The sequence below is a fragment of the Vipera berus genome (genome assembly GCF_964194415.1).
Source record: "Vipera berus genome assembly, chromosome: 2".
Lineage (NCBI taxonomy): Eukaryota > Metazoa > Chordata > Lepidosauria > Squamata > Viperidae > Vipera > Vipera berus.
In genome coordinates, this window is record NC_138203.1 from 262,814,700 (window position 1) to 262,830,355 (window position 15,656).

Genomic DNA, 15,656 nt, shown 5'->3' on the forward strand with positions numbered 1-15,656 from the left:
AGCACCTTGTTTTAACAGGAATAGATGCTAGAAGTCTCCGAGCTGTATGCATTTATACATTTTTAACCAACTGAGTTTAGATTTTTTTTAATACCATTATTAAATTTTAAGAAAAAAAACCTACCAAGAACTAATATTCAATAAAAAGAGCAGAAGAAAAGAGAAGACAGAGGTATAATAAAGTAAACAATAAGTAAAAATACAAAAAAATGACAATGACTTCTTTTACAGCAAATGTAAATAAAAGATTGAACTCTTAATTTATGGCTACAACACATCCATTTTTGTAATCCATTAACTGTCAGGACCCACCCCAAACCACGTCTTAGGAAGACAAAACTCTTGGAGCCAAATCTTAGTCCAAAAGAAATCTTTACTATGACATGCTTGGTTGTAGGAATACAAGACAGGACTTAATATTGTTCTACAAACTAAACCCTTATAAAGAGTTCCCGGTTCAACCCCCCCCCCTTAACCCCATTTGGTCAGTCCATCATTTACCTCGTATCAACCCTCTCAACCCTCTCGTGGGAAAAAGGAACTTAGGACCTTTTATGTTTATTGCTCTCTTCCGTGACACAAGCCAGATGCTCCTACCCTAACCCCCCCTTTTGTTTCCCCAGTTCAAAAGGCTTCTCTTTTCCTTTGAAATGCCTAATACAGGCTCAATACACATTCGTTCCCTCCTCCTCGGGAGATGGCAGGATCCATGGAATAATGTTTTAAACATACATTTATGAATATGATATAAATGAATTCTGACATTAACATTAGTAATTGTTAAATCCATATATCATCAGATGAGGTTCTTCCATTTTGCGCAAAAAGTCCACAAGGGGCTTCCAGTTAGCATTAAAGTTAATTAATCCCTTTTCTCTAAGCAAGGCTTTCAATTTCGACAGTGGATCTGAGTTTAGATTAATAATATTGCTTCCTGAAGAGTCAGAACAATAAAAATCAAACTTGGATGAATCAATAGGTTGTAGCTGGGTTAGTAATCAAAGGCTGGTGCTTGTGTCACAGAATGGAGAAAGCAATAGGGACCATTTATGAAGCAGCATCAGCCAGAATATATTATGATGGTCTCTAGAGTATATTTGCAAAAGAAAATAACAACTAGTCAAGCAAAAATAATTCAAATCTTTGATACCTGAGTTTGACTTGCCACCTGAATACTGAATGAGCACTGCAGCCTTGGTGAAGTCGAAGAAAGTTGGCATCACTGCAAAAAGTGGCATAAATTATGTATTTTGCATTCTTTCCCTGCTCAGTAACAATTCCAGTTAACTTCTGGCTACAGTAAGGGGAGGGATTGGGTCTGTCACCAGTAATCGCCATACCTTGTTTGGAACATCAGGGTAAAATCCTGCTCCCGAAAGTGTACACTGGACATGTCCCTGTGAATCTCCTTTACATAAACATGTACTACCATAGAATCGTTTCCTTTCTCGTAGGAGTCATTCTTCACAAATGTCAGATTCACAATGGGCTCTGGTTCTAGCAAGAAAAAAGATAAAGCAGTAATTATCATGGAACTATCTTGAAGAGAAATTTCCAGAGACATCATCTTGTGATTCAAATTCATATGTCTGGTTGTGTCTGGGGATAGGCCGTGGAAGAAAGAAGTGGCTAAACCACTGGCCAAGTTTGGAAAACACTGGGCTAGAGTATCTGCACTGAAAGCTAAATTTTGCATAAATTATGACAAAATGGTATAACACGGTTCTGTTAGGCATGTCCCAAGAACTATGCAAAGCACTGAACCAAATTCTCCCTTCCTTCCAGTATAGAGTAGACAATTGTTAAGTCCACAGGTTGGCAGCACAGCACCTGCAGATGCTGACCCACTAGACTCCCACAAAGCAATTCTAATCCTCTAAATCAGCACTAAATCAATTATTTAAAAATCAGTTTTTAAAAATGGCTGAAATCTTGCAAAGACTATATTTTGACCATCCTTGGCTTAGCCCCCTTTCTACCACAGCTTCTGCAACTCCACTCGGCACCATCAACCTTCTATTGAGTCGTATACTTCGTACGTGGTAACACCTCTCTCTCTCTCTTTATTGGTTGGTTGCTCAAGTGTTTTAAAATCAAAGTTTAGGGACACAGGAAGTGGTTTAATATAACAGGGTTCACACACTGCACATTTTACTTCCAGTTTGTTGAATAAATCACAATTGCCTGAATTCATGTAAGAGAAACTTAAATCACATTTATATCTTAGCACAATGGCTGAATCCAGACAACACAGAGAACGTATTCTTACTGACTAGTGGCAGAAAGCCTCAGAAAGGCAACTTTCTCAGGTCCTGGTGAAATCAGTCGTTACTGGAATCTGAATTTTTTTACACAAAACAGGTGCTCTATAGTTCCCATTTAACAGCTAACAATTATTCCTGTTATTTTTCAGAATGCATGTCTATCTAGTTGTCTGGGCACAGAGCTGACATCCATTTAAGCCACTAACTCAGTTTAAACAAAGTTGGGCAATCACGGTGTAGCCACATAAACGTTCAGGATCTCACTCTTTACTCACCAATACTAACGGCCTCTAAAGCGTCGCTGTCCTTGGACCAGACTCTCGTTTCAGGATCTCTGGGTTGCAAAGAGGAGGGGAGGCCCTCGCTGAAGGCAGATGCAGGGTCTAGTCCCCGAGAAGCTTCAAGGGAACTGGCTGGCTGAGGGATTCTCTTCTCTGCAGAGGGCCCAAGCTGACTGGGCAAGGCGTCTGGAGGAGGGGCCGCAGGCTGCTGCATTTCCATGCATCCCGATTCCCTCTCCTGAACCTCAGTCTGGTAATGTAGGGAGAGATCCACAGTCAGATGTAGAAAGTAAGTAGGATAGAATATTTCAACTGAAATATATCAACAGATTCTAACACACGCATGACTCATTAGAAAATACTGCTAAGAGCGGAGAACTGAAATAACCTTTAACTGGAAATAAGCACGATGATGCCCTCAGTCACTGTTTCACCAATAAATGCCTCGACTTGTACCGCCAAATTTCCTACTAATCGTCTTTTATCTTTGACCTCCTTATGGACTATCTTATTTTTAACTATCGTTTTGGGCATTCGTTCTCTTTTACTCGTAAGAGTTTGCTCTAGTCGGAAAATGATTCCTGACAAGCAGAAAATGATAGAATTAAAGGAACGGTCGTGTGTTCTAAAGTACCTATCCCTGCCTTCTGTTCAGATTCCTGGGCAAGTTATTTATCATCGTTTCGCTTTTTTGGGACTGGCTGGGCCCACGGAAGCAGCAATCTACGAATACGTCTCTCCAGTCAACGGCTATATTGCACCAGCACCCATATGGCTTGGGTCCAGGATATCTGAGGGAGCACCTGCTGCCGACATCAAGCTCCCTTCGTCCAGTGTGCTCCCACAGGGAGGGCCTTCTCAGGGTGCCGCCGGTAAAAGCCTGCCGGCGGATAACACCCAGGGGGAGGGCCTTCTCAGTGGGTGCGCCTGCCCTGTGGAACCAGCTGCCCGTGGAGCTTAGGACTGCCCCCGACCTTCGTTCATTCCGCCGGGACCTGAAGACCTGGCTCTTCGAGCTCTCCGGCCTAGGCTGAGAGGTTTGGTTTTTTTTCCCCTCAGGGATCAAATTTAATTATTTTAACTGTTTTTAACTCTTGTATTGTATTGATGTTTTTAAATACTTTGTAAACCACCCTGAGTCCTATGGGAAAAGGGCAGTATATAAATTCAATAAACTTAAACTTAATATGTTTTCCAAAACCCCAAGCATGCCTACTGGCTGCACAGTATCAGACAAAAGATTGTGTAGTAGTGGCAAGGATGCTTTCTTTTGGCGGGGGCGGGGGCACAAAAGCTGCATTTAACCTTTGAACGTTAACGCAAAGGACTGACGAGGAAAAGTCAGACCAAAAATTTAATTAAATTAAATTTATAATTTCATTAACTAAATACATTTAATATGATTACTCTCTGTATATTTAATAACATTTATTTATTTCTAGGGGAGATCGGCAGCTAAAAAATTGAAATATAAATATACACACACAAATAATAATAATAATAATAATAATAATAGTAGTAGTAGTAGTAGTAGTAGTAGTAGTAGTAGTAGTAGTTGAAGGGACCTTGGAGGTCATCTAGTCCAACCCCCTGCTCAGGCAGGAAACCCTATACCATTTCAGGCAAATGGCTGTCCAGTCTCTTCTTAAAAACTTCCAGTGTTGGAGCATTCACCACCTCTGGAGGCAGGTTGTTCCACTGGTTAATTGTTCTAACTGTCAGGAAGTTTCTCCTTAGTTCTAGGTTGCTTCTCTCCTTGACTAGTTTCCATCCGTTGCTTCTTGTCCTGCCTTCAGGTGCTTTGGAGAATAGCTTGACTCCCTCTTCTTTGTGGCAGCCCCTGAGATATTGGAACACTGCTATCATGTCACCCCTCACCCTTCTCGTCATTAAACTACACATACCCAATTCCAGCAACCCTTCCCTATATGTTTTAGCCTCCAGTCCCCCAATCATCTTTGTTGCTCTTCTCTGTACTCCTTCTAGAGTCTCAACATCTTTTTTACATCATGGTAACCAAAACTGGATGCAGTATTCCAAGTGTGGCCTTACCAAGGCATTGTAAAGTGGTATTAATACTTCATGTGATCTTGATTCTATCCCTCTGTTAATGCAGCCTAGCACTGTGTTGGCTTTTTTGGCAGCTGCAGCACACTGCTGGCTCATATTTAAGTGATTGTCCACTAGGACTCTGAGATCCCTCTCACAGTTACTACTACTGAGCAAGGTACCACCTATACTATACCTGTGCATTTGATTTTTCCTGCCTAAATGTAGAACCTTACTTTTTTCACCAATGAATTTCATTTTGTTAGATAGCGCCCAGTGTTCAAGTCTGTCCAAATCATCCTGTATCTTAAGCCTGTCCTCTGGAGTGTTGGCTATTCCTGCCAGCTTGGTGTCATCTGCAAATTTGATGAGTTTCCCATTTATCCCTTCGTCCAAATTGTTAATAAAGATGTTGAAGAGCACTGGGCCCAGAACAGAGTCCTGGGGCACCCCACTACATACTTCCCTCCATGTAGATGCGGTTCCATTGAGGACCACACGCTGAGTACAGCCGGTCAGCCAGTTACGAATCCATCTGGTTGTGATTCTATCTAACCCACATTTTTCTATCTTATCAAGTAGAAGGTTGTGATCTGCACGAGTCAGGCATAACTCCAGAGACCCTTCATCTGGTATCACCCCTGAAAATTACAAATCAACAGCAATTTCTAAATGGACCCTGGAAGTTACACCCAATATTTTGAGAGGCTTCAGCTGTTCATCCAGGGAATTAAAATCAAATACCCAGGAATATTTTTTTTTATATTTGTCTGATTTTTTTCCCTTTGATGGAACTATCAAAACCATATCCACTAGAGCTGCAGAATAGCAAAGATTATATAAAGCCTATCCTAATAAGCGGGATGATAAAACTTCACAGAGCAATTAAAAGTGTTGAAGCGAGGAAGCCAGTTTGAAATTTCCTTCAAGATTTAAGTAGAAAATCTGGGCTACAGTAATTTCCAGCCTACATTCTTCCAATGTAAAAAGAAGTCTTGTTGGCGGAAGAGCTACGAAACGTGCCAGTAGCCCAGCAGTATTTCTGCTCTCAAAGTTAAGCAATAATAACAGCCTAAATCCACCGCGAGATGCTGGTTTGCAGGTTTAATACGTATCCCAATTTTTCCCTGCTAGAGGAAGCCATTTCCTCTGACATCAGGTATTCTCGATGTCTCTTTTTGGTGTATGGGAAAGGTCAAGGATTAACTTTTGATCTCAACCTTGGGTCGAAAGACAGCGTAACTCACCCCTTGTTTCTTACCTTTAGGTGCAACTGGGCAGCCCCCTCAGCAACTCCGTCAGTCCTTGGACTGTCGACTATTCCAGATAGCCCAGCATTCCCCATGCTTCTGCTGTTCCTTTCCTCCTCAGACAAGCTGGCTTTGATACACGCCGCCTTGGTACCAGGTCCAGTTGGCAGTCCCGGGTGGATAGGGTTCCTCCCTCCCACAGTGTCATTTTTCCCCAAAATTCGCTTTGGGTTAGAAGGGTCTCGTTTGCTTCTGATCACCTCCACAGGACTATCGAGTTGGGGTTCTTCAGAAATTTCCCCAGTGGAAAGAGCCTTTTCTTTGCCGTTCTCCTTACATGCAATTCTCTTTGGATGCTCTCTTGAACCGTCTTTGTAGCGTTTCTGGGGGGGGGGGGGAAATGGGCATTCAATCAAATCCAAGACAAATATGGTGAATAAGCAACACGTTCCTATCAGACTAAGTTCATCACGCTTACAAGGAACATACAAAATGCCAGCTAAGCAGAGAATGACTATAGAGACCACTCAACCTAAAAGCAAGCGATGGATCTCTAGAGCAGTCCTACAACAGGGAGAAGATGGCCAGGGGATGTTTCGACCCAATCTTGCTAGAGTTCGAGGTCTCAGGAAAGCATGAAGAAAAAAATCACAAATGGGACAAAAAGCTTACCGAAAGTGAAGCCCAGTTGTGCAAAGGGATCTTCTTTGGCAGCACCAACTGTAAGATATTGCTTTTCTTGAACTGGACTTTGGTGCAGGAACTTTCTATCTCCTCATAGAATTCACAGCTCCACTGACGGCCATCTAAGGGAAGAGACAGGGCATAAGATTCTTCTTTTGATGGTTAAGGAATGAGGAACATGTACCCCAGCACTGCACCACTGCAGGGCAAGGCAGCAATTGGCTAGCTGACCTGATGAGGTGCTGTACAAAATCACACTTATTCTGAAATAAATAGGATGGTGCCTTGCTCTCCTTGTGAGAGAGCTTTAAAACCTTTCTCCATGGCATCATTTTGCGTTAGAAAAGAACCTCGACGTAGACACTTCACTCCTCTATGATGGCAAACCCCATTTATTTATATTGTAAGGGAGTGAGAAGTTAACTGGAACTTCTGAAGAACAGTAACCATTGAGCCAAGTGACTTTTGCTCCTTGAACCTTGACAAATTGTTATTTTCTGTGTGCTGAATATGTTTTAATAGCAAAAATGGTGAGCATATGAAGGCTTATTTTTTGTGACTCAACAGCATATTGTTTTGATGAATGAAAATCTAAGATTCACTGGAGCCTGCTAACTGCTAGATTACATAAAGAAGCTGTGTTTTGTTCTTCAAATCATGAACGATCATCATTTTCTAGAATGCTTGTTGATTACTACATCTCAACTTCTTCCAGAGCCTTTAGAACGTCTGATCTATATTTGCTATGATGGATTTTTTTATATATATAAAAAAGGTGTTTTTTAAAAGATTCAGCTATGAAACAGCAGCTAAAAAGACTAAAATACTTTGTTAAAATCTCCTAAGATTTTAATTTTAAAGATACTTAAGAATAAGATGAGGTACGATAAAGTCTTGATTTCTCATCACTCCAGTTTTTTCTGCACCAAAAAAGGGGTTTTTTTTATTTGAGGTTTTCTTCTTTGACAAGCTGAGGATTGTATTATCTTTTGAATCATGAGGAAAAAGACAAAGTAAATGGGGCCATAATAAAAACTGCATTTAAATTGAATTACAGTTAATATAAACACTTTATCGTACTTCAGACACATTATACAAAGACCTATACAAAGAAATCTATAATGATGGGAAAGGTGAAAAGAAAGAGAAAAGGGCGACCAATGACAAATACATGGATTCAATAACAGTAGTGATGGGTGCATCATTAGAAGATCTGAAGAACCAGATTGAAACAGATTCTCCTGGAGAAAATCTATCTAGGTGGTTGCTAAAAATCAATAGCGACCTGATGGCATATAATCAATCAACCCGTATAAATAATTTTCATTTCCCTCTTCTCTCACATTAATAGTCACAAGTTGGCTGCAACTGCAGGTTTCAGAGAGCAGATGGAGCCCAAGGGCTTCGGGTCTAGCCAAATGGAAAATTCCTTCAATATCCCTCACACACACACACACACACACACACACACACACACACACACACACACATATAGTGGTACCTCGGTACTCATCTTTAATTGGTTACGGGAGGTGCGATGAGCATCAAAAATGATGACTGCCAAACAATTTTTTCCATAGGGAATAACAAAGTGAATCATAAGGCAGCCGACATTGATAAGTTCTAGCTTGTGCACTGAGTACCAAACAAATAATGAGTACTGGGAAAAAAAATTGTATGTCAAAATGCATTGAGTACCAAATTCGATGAGTTTCAAAGCAGTTGAGTACCAAGGTACCATTGTAGTATGCAACAGTGATTCTAGGTACTCTCAATGCACTTTACAGAGTGTTTTGTGTAATAAAAGAATATTATTTAGAGTCATAAAAGAACCAAGGTTGCCTACCCCTGAGCCAGGCAATGGCCTTTCTATCTCTGGGAGAGTTGGGAGTCCCAAATTCTTTGCATGACCCACATCAAGTGCATTAAGCTGCTCTCCCATTTTGCCCTCTTTGGGAAAGGTTATTTATTTATTTATTTATTTATTTATTTATTGCTGCTGTTGACCAGAAATGAATTTTAAAAGTTACTTTTTTAAAAGGAGAAACTATTTCTTCTTTGCGTGCTAATTAAGAACTCCATAAATAAGGAAGGAAAGTCTGTGCTAATACCAGGTAACTTGATGACACAGCTGGTGTCTGTGAAAGACGAATCCACTTCTTCCACTTTCGGGTTCCTGCTGCCCAAATTCAGTTTCACAATAACCTCATCAGCGTTCTGCTTCCACTCCAGCTGCAGGTCTAGGAAACAGACAGTGTCAATTTCTCATCTGTGAGTGATAGGTAACAGCTAACTTCCCAAAAAGGGGGAAATGGAACACAAAACAGACTAGAGATAGTTAGTAACATGGTACACAAGGTGCATTTTGATCAGTAAATTAATGCCAAAAAAAAAAAATCATTGCCACGCAGAATGTTATAATGGCAATTACATAAAACACTGCAGAAAAAAGTAAAAGCCAATGTGCAATAACAGTATATTAATTAATTTATTGGAATTATTGCAACTCAATAGTCAAGTGACCCTTGTGAATCTTTGCAGCCCATCTCACGGAACAGGTACAAACTTACCAGATGTCTTTCCTAGTTTTATCTCATGTATGACTGGCTACTGGTCATGGTCATGCCTTTAGGAGGCTCTTCTAGGAATCACCGCGCTAACAGCAAATACTACCTCCTTTGTGCCAGAGCACACGATAGGTTTCTAGTCATGTTGACTTTGCCTTTCCAGTCTCCCAATGCCCTCCAAAGTGAAAGGGGCTGCTAGAGGTCAACACCAGACAGGACTGTGGGGTTATGGAAATCATGTATGTGAAACACTTCAAACACTGACACAAAATACTAAGTTATTTACTTAGCTATTGGCTCAAATCATGTGAAGATGGCATCTGTCAAGAAAGGGTGGCATCCTGATTCAATCACACCCAAACTTTGATACGGAAAAAGACAGAGATCCCCTCAATAATATCCCATAGGAAATAATTCATAGTGGAGAAAGCAGAAGACTCGGGTTCTTTTGTGCATTCGTGTCCCCCTTGCCCTTAGCTCAGACATGTCAAACTCGCGACGTCACGTGACGTCACACAACGTATCCGGCCTGCGGGCCGGCAGTTTGACACCCCTGCCTTAGAACATGCTTTCCATAGCTCATGAGAACCGGTAATAGCAACATCCCCATCTTAATCAAGCAGGAACAAACTTTATTTTTATGACCACAAATCCCCATTTCTTCTTCATGCATCTTTTAGAGCTTGCCAGCCTATTAATTTTTTAGAGCAGGGGTCCCCAACCCCAGGTCCGTGGACTGGTACCGGGCCACAGCATGCCAACAACCGGGCTGCATAAACAAGCAAAGCCCCATCTATGGGATGCAAGCAGCACACAAAACCATGCACACTCCGGTCCGTGGAAAAACCTTTCTCCACAGAACCGGTCCCTGGTGCCCAAATGGTTGGGGACCTCTGTACTACAAGTTTGTTAGGGAATTAATACTTGTGTCAGAGAAATAAGGCAATGTTAAGACAATACATAGAAACAAAGTAGGTGGCCTGAGCCTCATTTGGTTATGCAACCTTCTGACTTACCCTCCACAGATTCCCTGTGCCAAAGGGGCTCTACCAGATTCAGGCTAGCAAAAGGCTCTGGTGATCAAACAAATACAGAGATGTGCTGTTTTGCTACGAACCATCTAAACAAAGGATTTTTCTGTTTCTAACTTTGAAACAGGGCATTCGTACATTACAATTTACATTTTAACCAGAATACTTTCCTAGAACTATCCATTGCTGCCTGAATGAGGGACCTACACCGATCAAAAGGGGGGGTCAAGAAAGCAACCCAGAGAAAAATTTAACAAGCCAGACAAGAGTTAAAAGAGGGGTGAGGACTCTGTGGTCTTCCCATTTGTTGTGGACTGAATTTATCATTAGTCCCAGGGATACAAGTAGTCCTTGGCTTAACAACCGATCAAGCTACCTAGACACGGTTTTGAAGTTCTGACATTCACCCTCCCCGTCGTCATGCATTTGCAGTTGATGCAGTGTCTCGCAGTCATGTCACCGTGTTTTACAGCAATTTTGCTGAAAACCAGAAGTCATTTCTGGTTTTTGGCAAAACCACAGCATAGTAAACTATGAGTTTGTCATCACATTCATTTAACGACTGCTGCAAAAAAGCTTGCAAAATGTACTATGTTCATTACATCTGACCGTAAGGAGCAAACTCCATTACAGGCACATGTCGAGGACTACTTGTACAGTTAATGAGAAGCTACCAGTAGGAGTTTTAATCCAGCCTTGTGTGGAAACCCACATCTCTGTCTTAAGGAATTTTCATGTTCACTGGTTATCTGACCTACAGCAACAAATGTTAGGTTTCATGTCACATTATAAAATCAACACCTTAATGGAATAATTTAGCCTCACCTCCCTCTTAATCACTGCCCAGTTGCAACGAATGCATGAAAAGTGTCTGCACCATAATAAAAAGACACACTTTGAAACATGTCTCACTGGGTGGCTGATACAAGCATTATGGAGATCATAGAGCAGGCTTGGTTAGCAGGACTGCAGTTTGTGCCAGTAACTCCTGCTTCCTCTGCAATTATTCCACCATCCTGATAAAAGTTGCATAAAGAACACAGGCAGTATAGAGCTAGTACAATCACTCACCTGTTTCCTTTATCACATAGCTGTGAGGGAAGGCCACAGAGAGCAAAGTGGATGACTGTACATTTAGTGTGTGTGTGTGTGTGTATGTATGTATGTATACACATACATACATACATACATATATTCTTCCATACTTGCAATGTTTATAAATAACAATATTCTATTCATAAGAGCAAAGCTTTCTTCCTCACAATGGTTGTATCAATTTACCAGGAATCCACACTTTCATTTTAAAACATTTATCAAGTCTATGAGTATAAAATTAAGCTTAAAAGGTTAATTTTCCACCACAACCCTAATCAACCTGAACTGGATTTCTCTTCATCTTTCTGCAAATTCCAGATCCAGTTCCTTAGCAGCACCCACTATCCTGCACAAGGTCCTCATCCATTTCTAAACATTACCTTTTTGCCTACTTGAGAGTATCAATAACAATTTTCCCAAGGCCACAGTGATGGTTTGCACACACCTTACCAAGCCATATTTGTCAATCATGATTAGTGAATAAATTACAATTAGCTGGTTTTATATACATTATACAGGGAAAAAATTAAAATACATTATGGCTTGGTGTGCCACTCACTTGTACAGCTGCAGTCACTGAAATCTTATTTTCTTTCTCACAACCTTTCACCACATTGTTCTTATCCTATTTCACTGTCTGCTCTGTATTTCCAGCATTAAAATCTATTTCCCATTTAGCAGCAGAAGGGAAGCAGCAGAAAAAAAAATATTTTGTGAGCTGCAGACTCCCAAGCCAATCTGTAATCTTATTTGATGGACTTTCTCCACATTAGCTTTACTGGATAGCTTTACTGAATCTAACACTGATTCAGAAGAAACATTTGTGAACCCGTTTCCATACTACAAATGACTATTTATAGCTCTATGTATGTCCTTAATGACCTCCTTTCCAAAACTAAAAATCTCCCAACTGCTATAAAATTTCTTTATGCAGAAAAAAGTATTGTCCAAATCTACCAAACTAAAGCAAACTGCCCTTGTGGCTAAATGCCCACCCATTCATTCCTAATCAGAGCCAAAAGCCTGCGGAGCAGAGAATCCTCTGTATTTCCTGCATGTTTCCTGAACGTCCGTAGTGTACCAGGAAGTGAAATCCATTAGATTCTACTTACTCTGTAGCAAAATAAAAAATAATTGTTTAATGCCCGCTAACCTTGCCTGTTTCTTACCAAAAACTGCTCTAAATTGTGAGCTTCCCTACGTAGCATCCGATTTCCTGAATCTTGTTTTGTTTTGAAAAAAGATTTAATTAAAATGAATAACTATGACGATAACGTGCTGTGACGCTAGCTCAAGCAAAATGTCTATTTCCAATAATGCTTTGTGCCCTTAAAAATATTCTTATGAAATGGTGGTGTGGTGCACAGCTTTATTTGGAAGTGCATTCCTCTCTCGCCACTGCCCAAAACAAAACGCAAAAAGAAACCAAGATGGAGAAAAACATTCATGTCTAGTAGGGAACAGCCTCACTAGCCTGCTTGCAAATCTTTCTTCCGAATGAACTTTCATAGGGAAGAGGGGATTTGTAGGATTGCTGTTTTGTTTTTTTTTGACAAATAACAGCATCCAACTTCACTTTTTTGAGAAAAGGAAACAACATGCTTGGATTTTTCCTCCTTAAGTAACACCAGCTGCCTGCAATTAGTGCAGGTTCGCGTCCCACCAGGCTCAAGGTTGACTCAGCCTTCCATCCCTCCGAGGTAGGTAAAATGAGGACCCAGATTGTTGGGGGCAATAAGCTGACTTTGTAATAATGCCGCTTGGGTGTGTGTGAAAGCCCTAACAAGCAGGCATATACATAGAATGAAGGCTACTGCTAAGCTTGTAAGCCGCCCTGAGTCTTCGGAAAAGGGCGGGATATAAATGGAATTAAAATAAAAAATAAATAAATTTATTTATTGGGACTTATATGCCGCCCTATCTCCCGAAGAACTCAGGGCGGCTAACAACAATAAAATACAAATAGGATACAAATATTAAGAGGAAATTAAACTATACGTAGCCCCAACTAAAACCAATAAAACGTTAAAACCATATTAAAACCCCATTATCATCAGTCCAGGTCGGCCTGTTGGAAAAGAAGTGTCTTAAGGTTACGACGGAAGGACTGGAGGTCAGGGGCCAACCGGAGCTCCACGGGGAGCTGATTCCACAGGGCAGGTGCTCCCACAGAGAAGGCCCTCCCCCTGGGGGTCACCGGCCGACATTGTCTGGCCGACGGCACCCTGAGGAGACCCTCTCTGTGTGAGCGCACTGGGTGATGGGAAGTCGTTCCTGGCAGCAGACGGTCCTGCAGGTATCCCGGGCCTAAGCCATGAAGGGCTTTATAGGTGAGTACCAGCACCTTAAATCTCACCTGGAGAGCAACCAGTAACCAATGCAGATCACGCAGGAGGGGTGTAATATGGGAGTATCGGAATGCTCCCATCACAACCCGCGCAGCCGCATTCTGCACCAGCTGAAGTCTTCAGGTGGTCTTCAAGGGCAGCCCCATGTAGAGAGCATTGCAGTAATCAACACGGGAGGTAACGAGCACGAGTGACCGTACGTAAAGCATCTCTGTCCAGATAGGGGTGCAACTGGCGCACCAGGCGAACCTGGGCAAATGCCCCCCTAGCCACGACTCCTATATGATCTTCTAAACTGAGTCGTGCATCCAGGAGGACGCCTAGGTTGTGCGCCCTATCAACAGGGGGTAACACCTCTCCCCCCATAGCCAAAGGTGGAATATCCTGAACTGTACGAGATGCCGGTACGTAAAGCCACTAGGTCTTGGCCGGGTTGAGTTGGAGCCTGTTCTTCCCCATCCAGATTCATACCGCTTCCAAGCAACGGGAGATCACGTCGAGGGCATCACTGGGTTGGTTCGGGGTGGAGATGAAAAGCTGGGTATCATCAGCATATTGATGATATTTCACCCCGAAGCTACGGATGATCTCTCCCAGCGGCTTCATATAGATGTTGAACAGGAGGGGCGAGAGGACTGACCCCTGGGGCACCCCACAAGAAAGGGGCCTCGGGGTTGACCTCTGCCCTCCTGCCAACACCATCTGCGAACAGCCCGAGAGGTAGGAGGAGAACCACCGTAAAACAGTGAATCCCACTCCCAACCCCCGGAGATATCACAGCAAGATACCATGGTCGATGGTATCAAAAGCCGCTGAGAGATCTAATAGGACCAGGACAGAGGAATAACCTCTATCCCGAGCCCGCCAGAGATCATCCACCAGCGTGACCAATGCCGTCTCCGTGCTGTACCCGGGCCTGAAACCCGATTGGTACGGATCCAGATACTCAGTTTCCTCCAGGACCAACGGGAGCTGCCGTGCCACCACGCTCTCAACAACCTTCGCAAGAAAGCGAAGGTTGGAGACAGGACGAAAATTATTCAAAATAGCTGGATCCAAGGCAGGTTTCTTGAGGAGGGGCCTCACCACCGCCTCCTTCAAGGCGGCAGGGAAGCATCCCTCACTCAAAGAAGCATTAATCACTGCCTGGAGCCAGCCTTGTGTGACCTCCCGAGCCGCATAAACCAGCCAGGAGGGACACGGGTCCAACAAACACGTGGCGGCACTCAATCTACCCATGATCCTGTCCACTTCATCCAGAGTCACAGGGTCAAACTCCTCCCAAATAATGTCGGCCAGACCTATCGCTTCCCCCTCGTCAGATACTGCCCAGTTCGAGTCCAGACCAGTCCGGATCTGAGCTATTTTGTCCAGTAGATGCTGACCAAACTCCTCGGCACATAATAACTGTGGCCTACTTCAGACCTTGTGCTAAGTCAGGATTTTTTTTAACTAGTTCATTAAGAAAGTGAAAAGCGTCTGGTTTCCAAGTGTGAAATCATAATAGGTGGCTCCTATATCACACTAAGATAAAACACATGAATTCCATTGCAACTTTCGTTTTATACACGTGCAAAAGTAATAGTGATACCTGAGGAATGAAAATGAAAACTATTCTTCCCAGCCCTAACCACTAGGTACTCTTGTATCTTCTGAGCCATTGGCTCTATATGATCAATGCCAGCAAACAGCCCTCCCACCCTGCTTCCTTTTTGGCCACCCGTCTCATGCAGTGTGACTCTGGGTGGCATGCAAAACAACCATAAAAACATTTTTTTAAAAAAAATATAATTATTATAAGAGGCTAAGACAGAGCATCAGATTATAAATAATAGGGCCACCTAATCAAATCACCATTCCCATGCAATCCCCAGGACTGTTGACGCAACCAGGTTTAAAGGGATTTCCGGAAGGCTGATAAGACGGGGCCAATACCACCTGAGGGGGGATGATGTTCCACAGGGCTATGCCACGGCAGAAAAAGGCTCATTTGCTGGGTCCTGTCAGATGTAACTCCCTTCACAGGCAGGACCCACAACACATCGGTTCTGCTGAAGCTGATGGGATGGCCAGATGCAACCAGGAAG

The 15,656-nt window shown here is 42.4% G+C and overlaps 1 protein-coding gene across 7 annotated transcripts in view; it reads right to left on the reverse strand.

Moving 5' to 3' along the window:
• USP19 (ubiquitin specific peptidase 19) overlaps positions 1 to 15,656 on the reverse strand; it is a 62,101-nt gene that overhangs the window by 32,992 nt on the left and 13,453 nt on the right. For all 7 annotated transcript variants that reach the window (XM_081318655.1, XM_081318654.1, XM_081318653.1 and 4 more), the window contains 6 exons: positions 8,640 to 8,768; positions 6,517 to 6,650; positions 5,856 to 6,227; positions 2,540 to 2,795; positions 1,341 to 1,497; positions 1,151 to 1,222 (listed from right to left, as the gene is read on the reverse strand). In XM_081318655.1, coding sequence (XP_081174781.1) covers positions 1,151 to 1,222; positions 1,341 to 1,497; positions 2,540 to 2,795; positions 5,856 to 6,227; positions 6,517 to 6,650; positions 8,640 to 8,768 — 1,120 coding nt within the window. The remainder of the gene's footprint in view (positions 1 to 1,150; positions 1,223 to 1,340; positions 1,498 to 2,539; positions 2,796 to 5,855; positions 6,228 to 6,516; positions 6,651 to 8,639; positions 8,769 to 15,656) is intronic.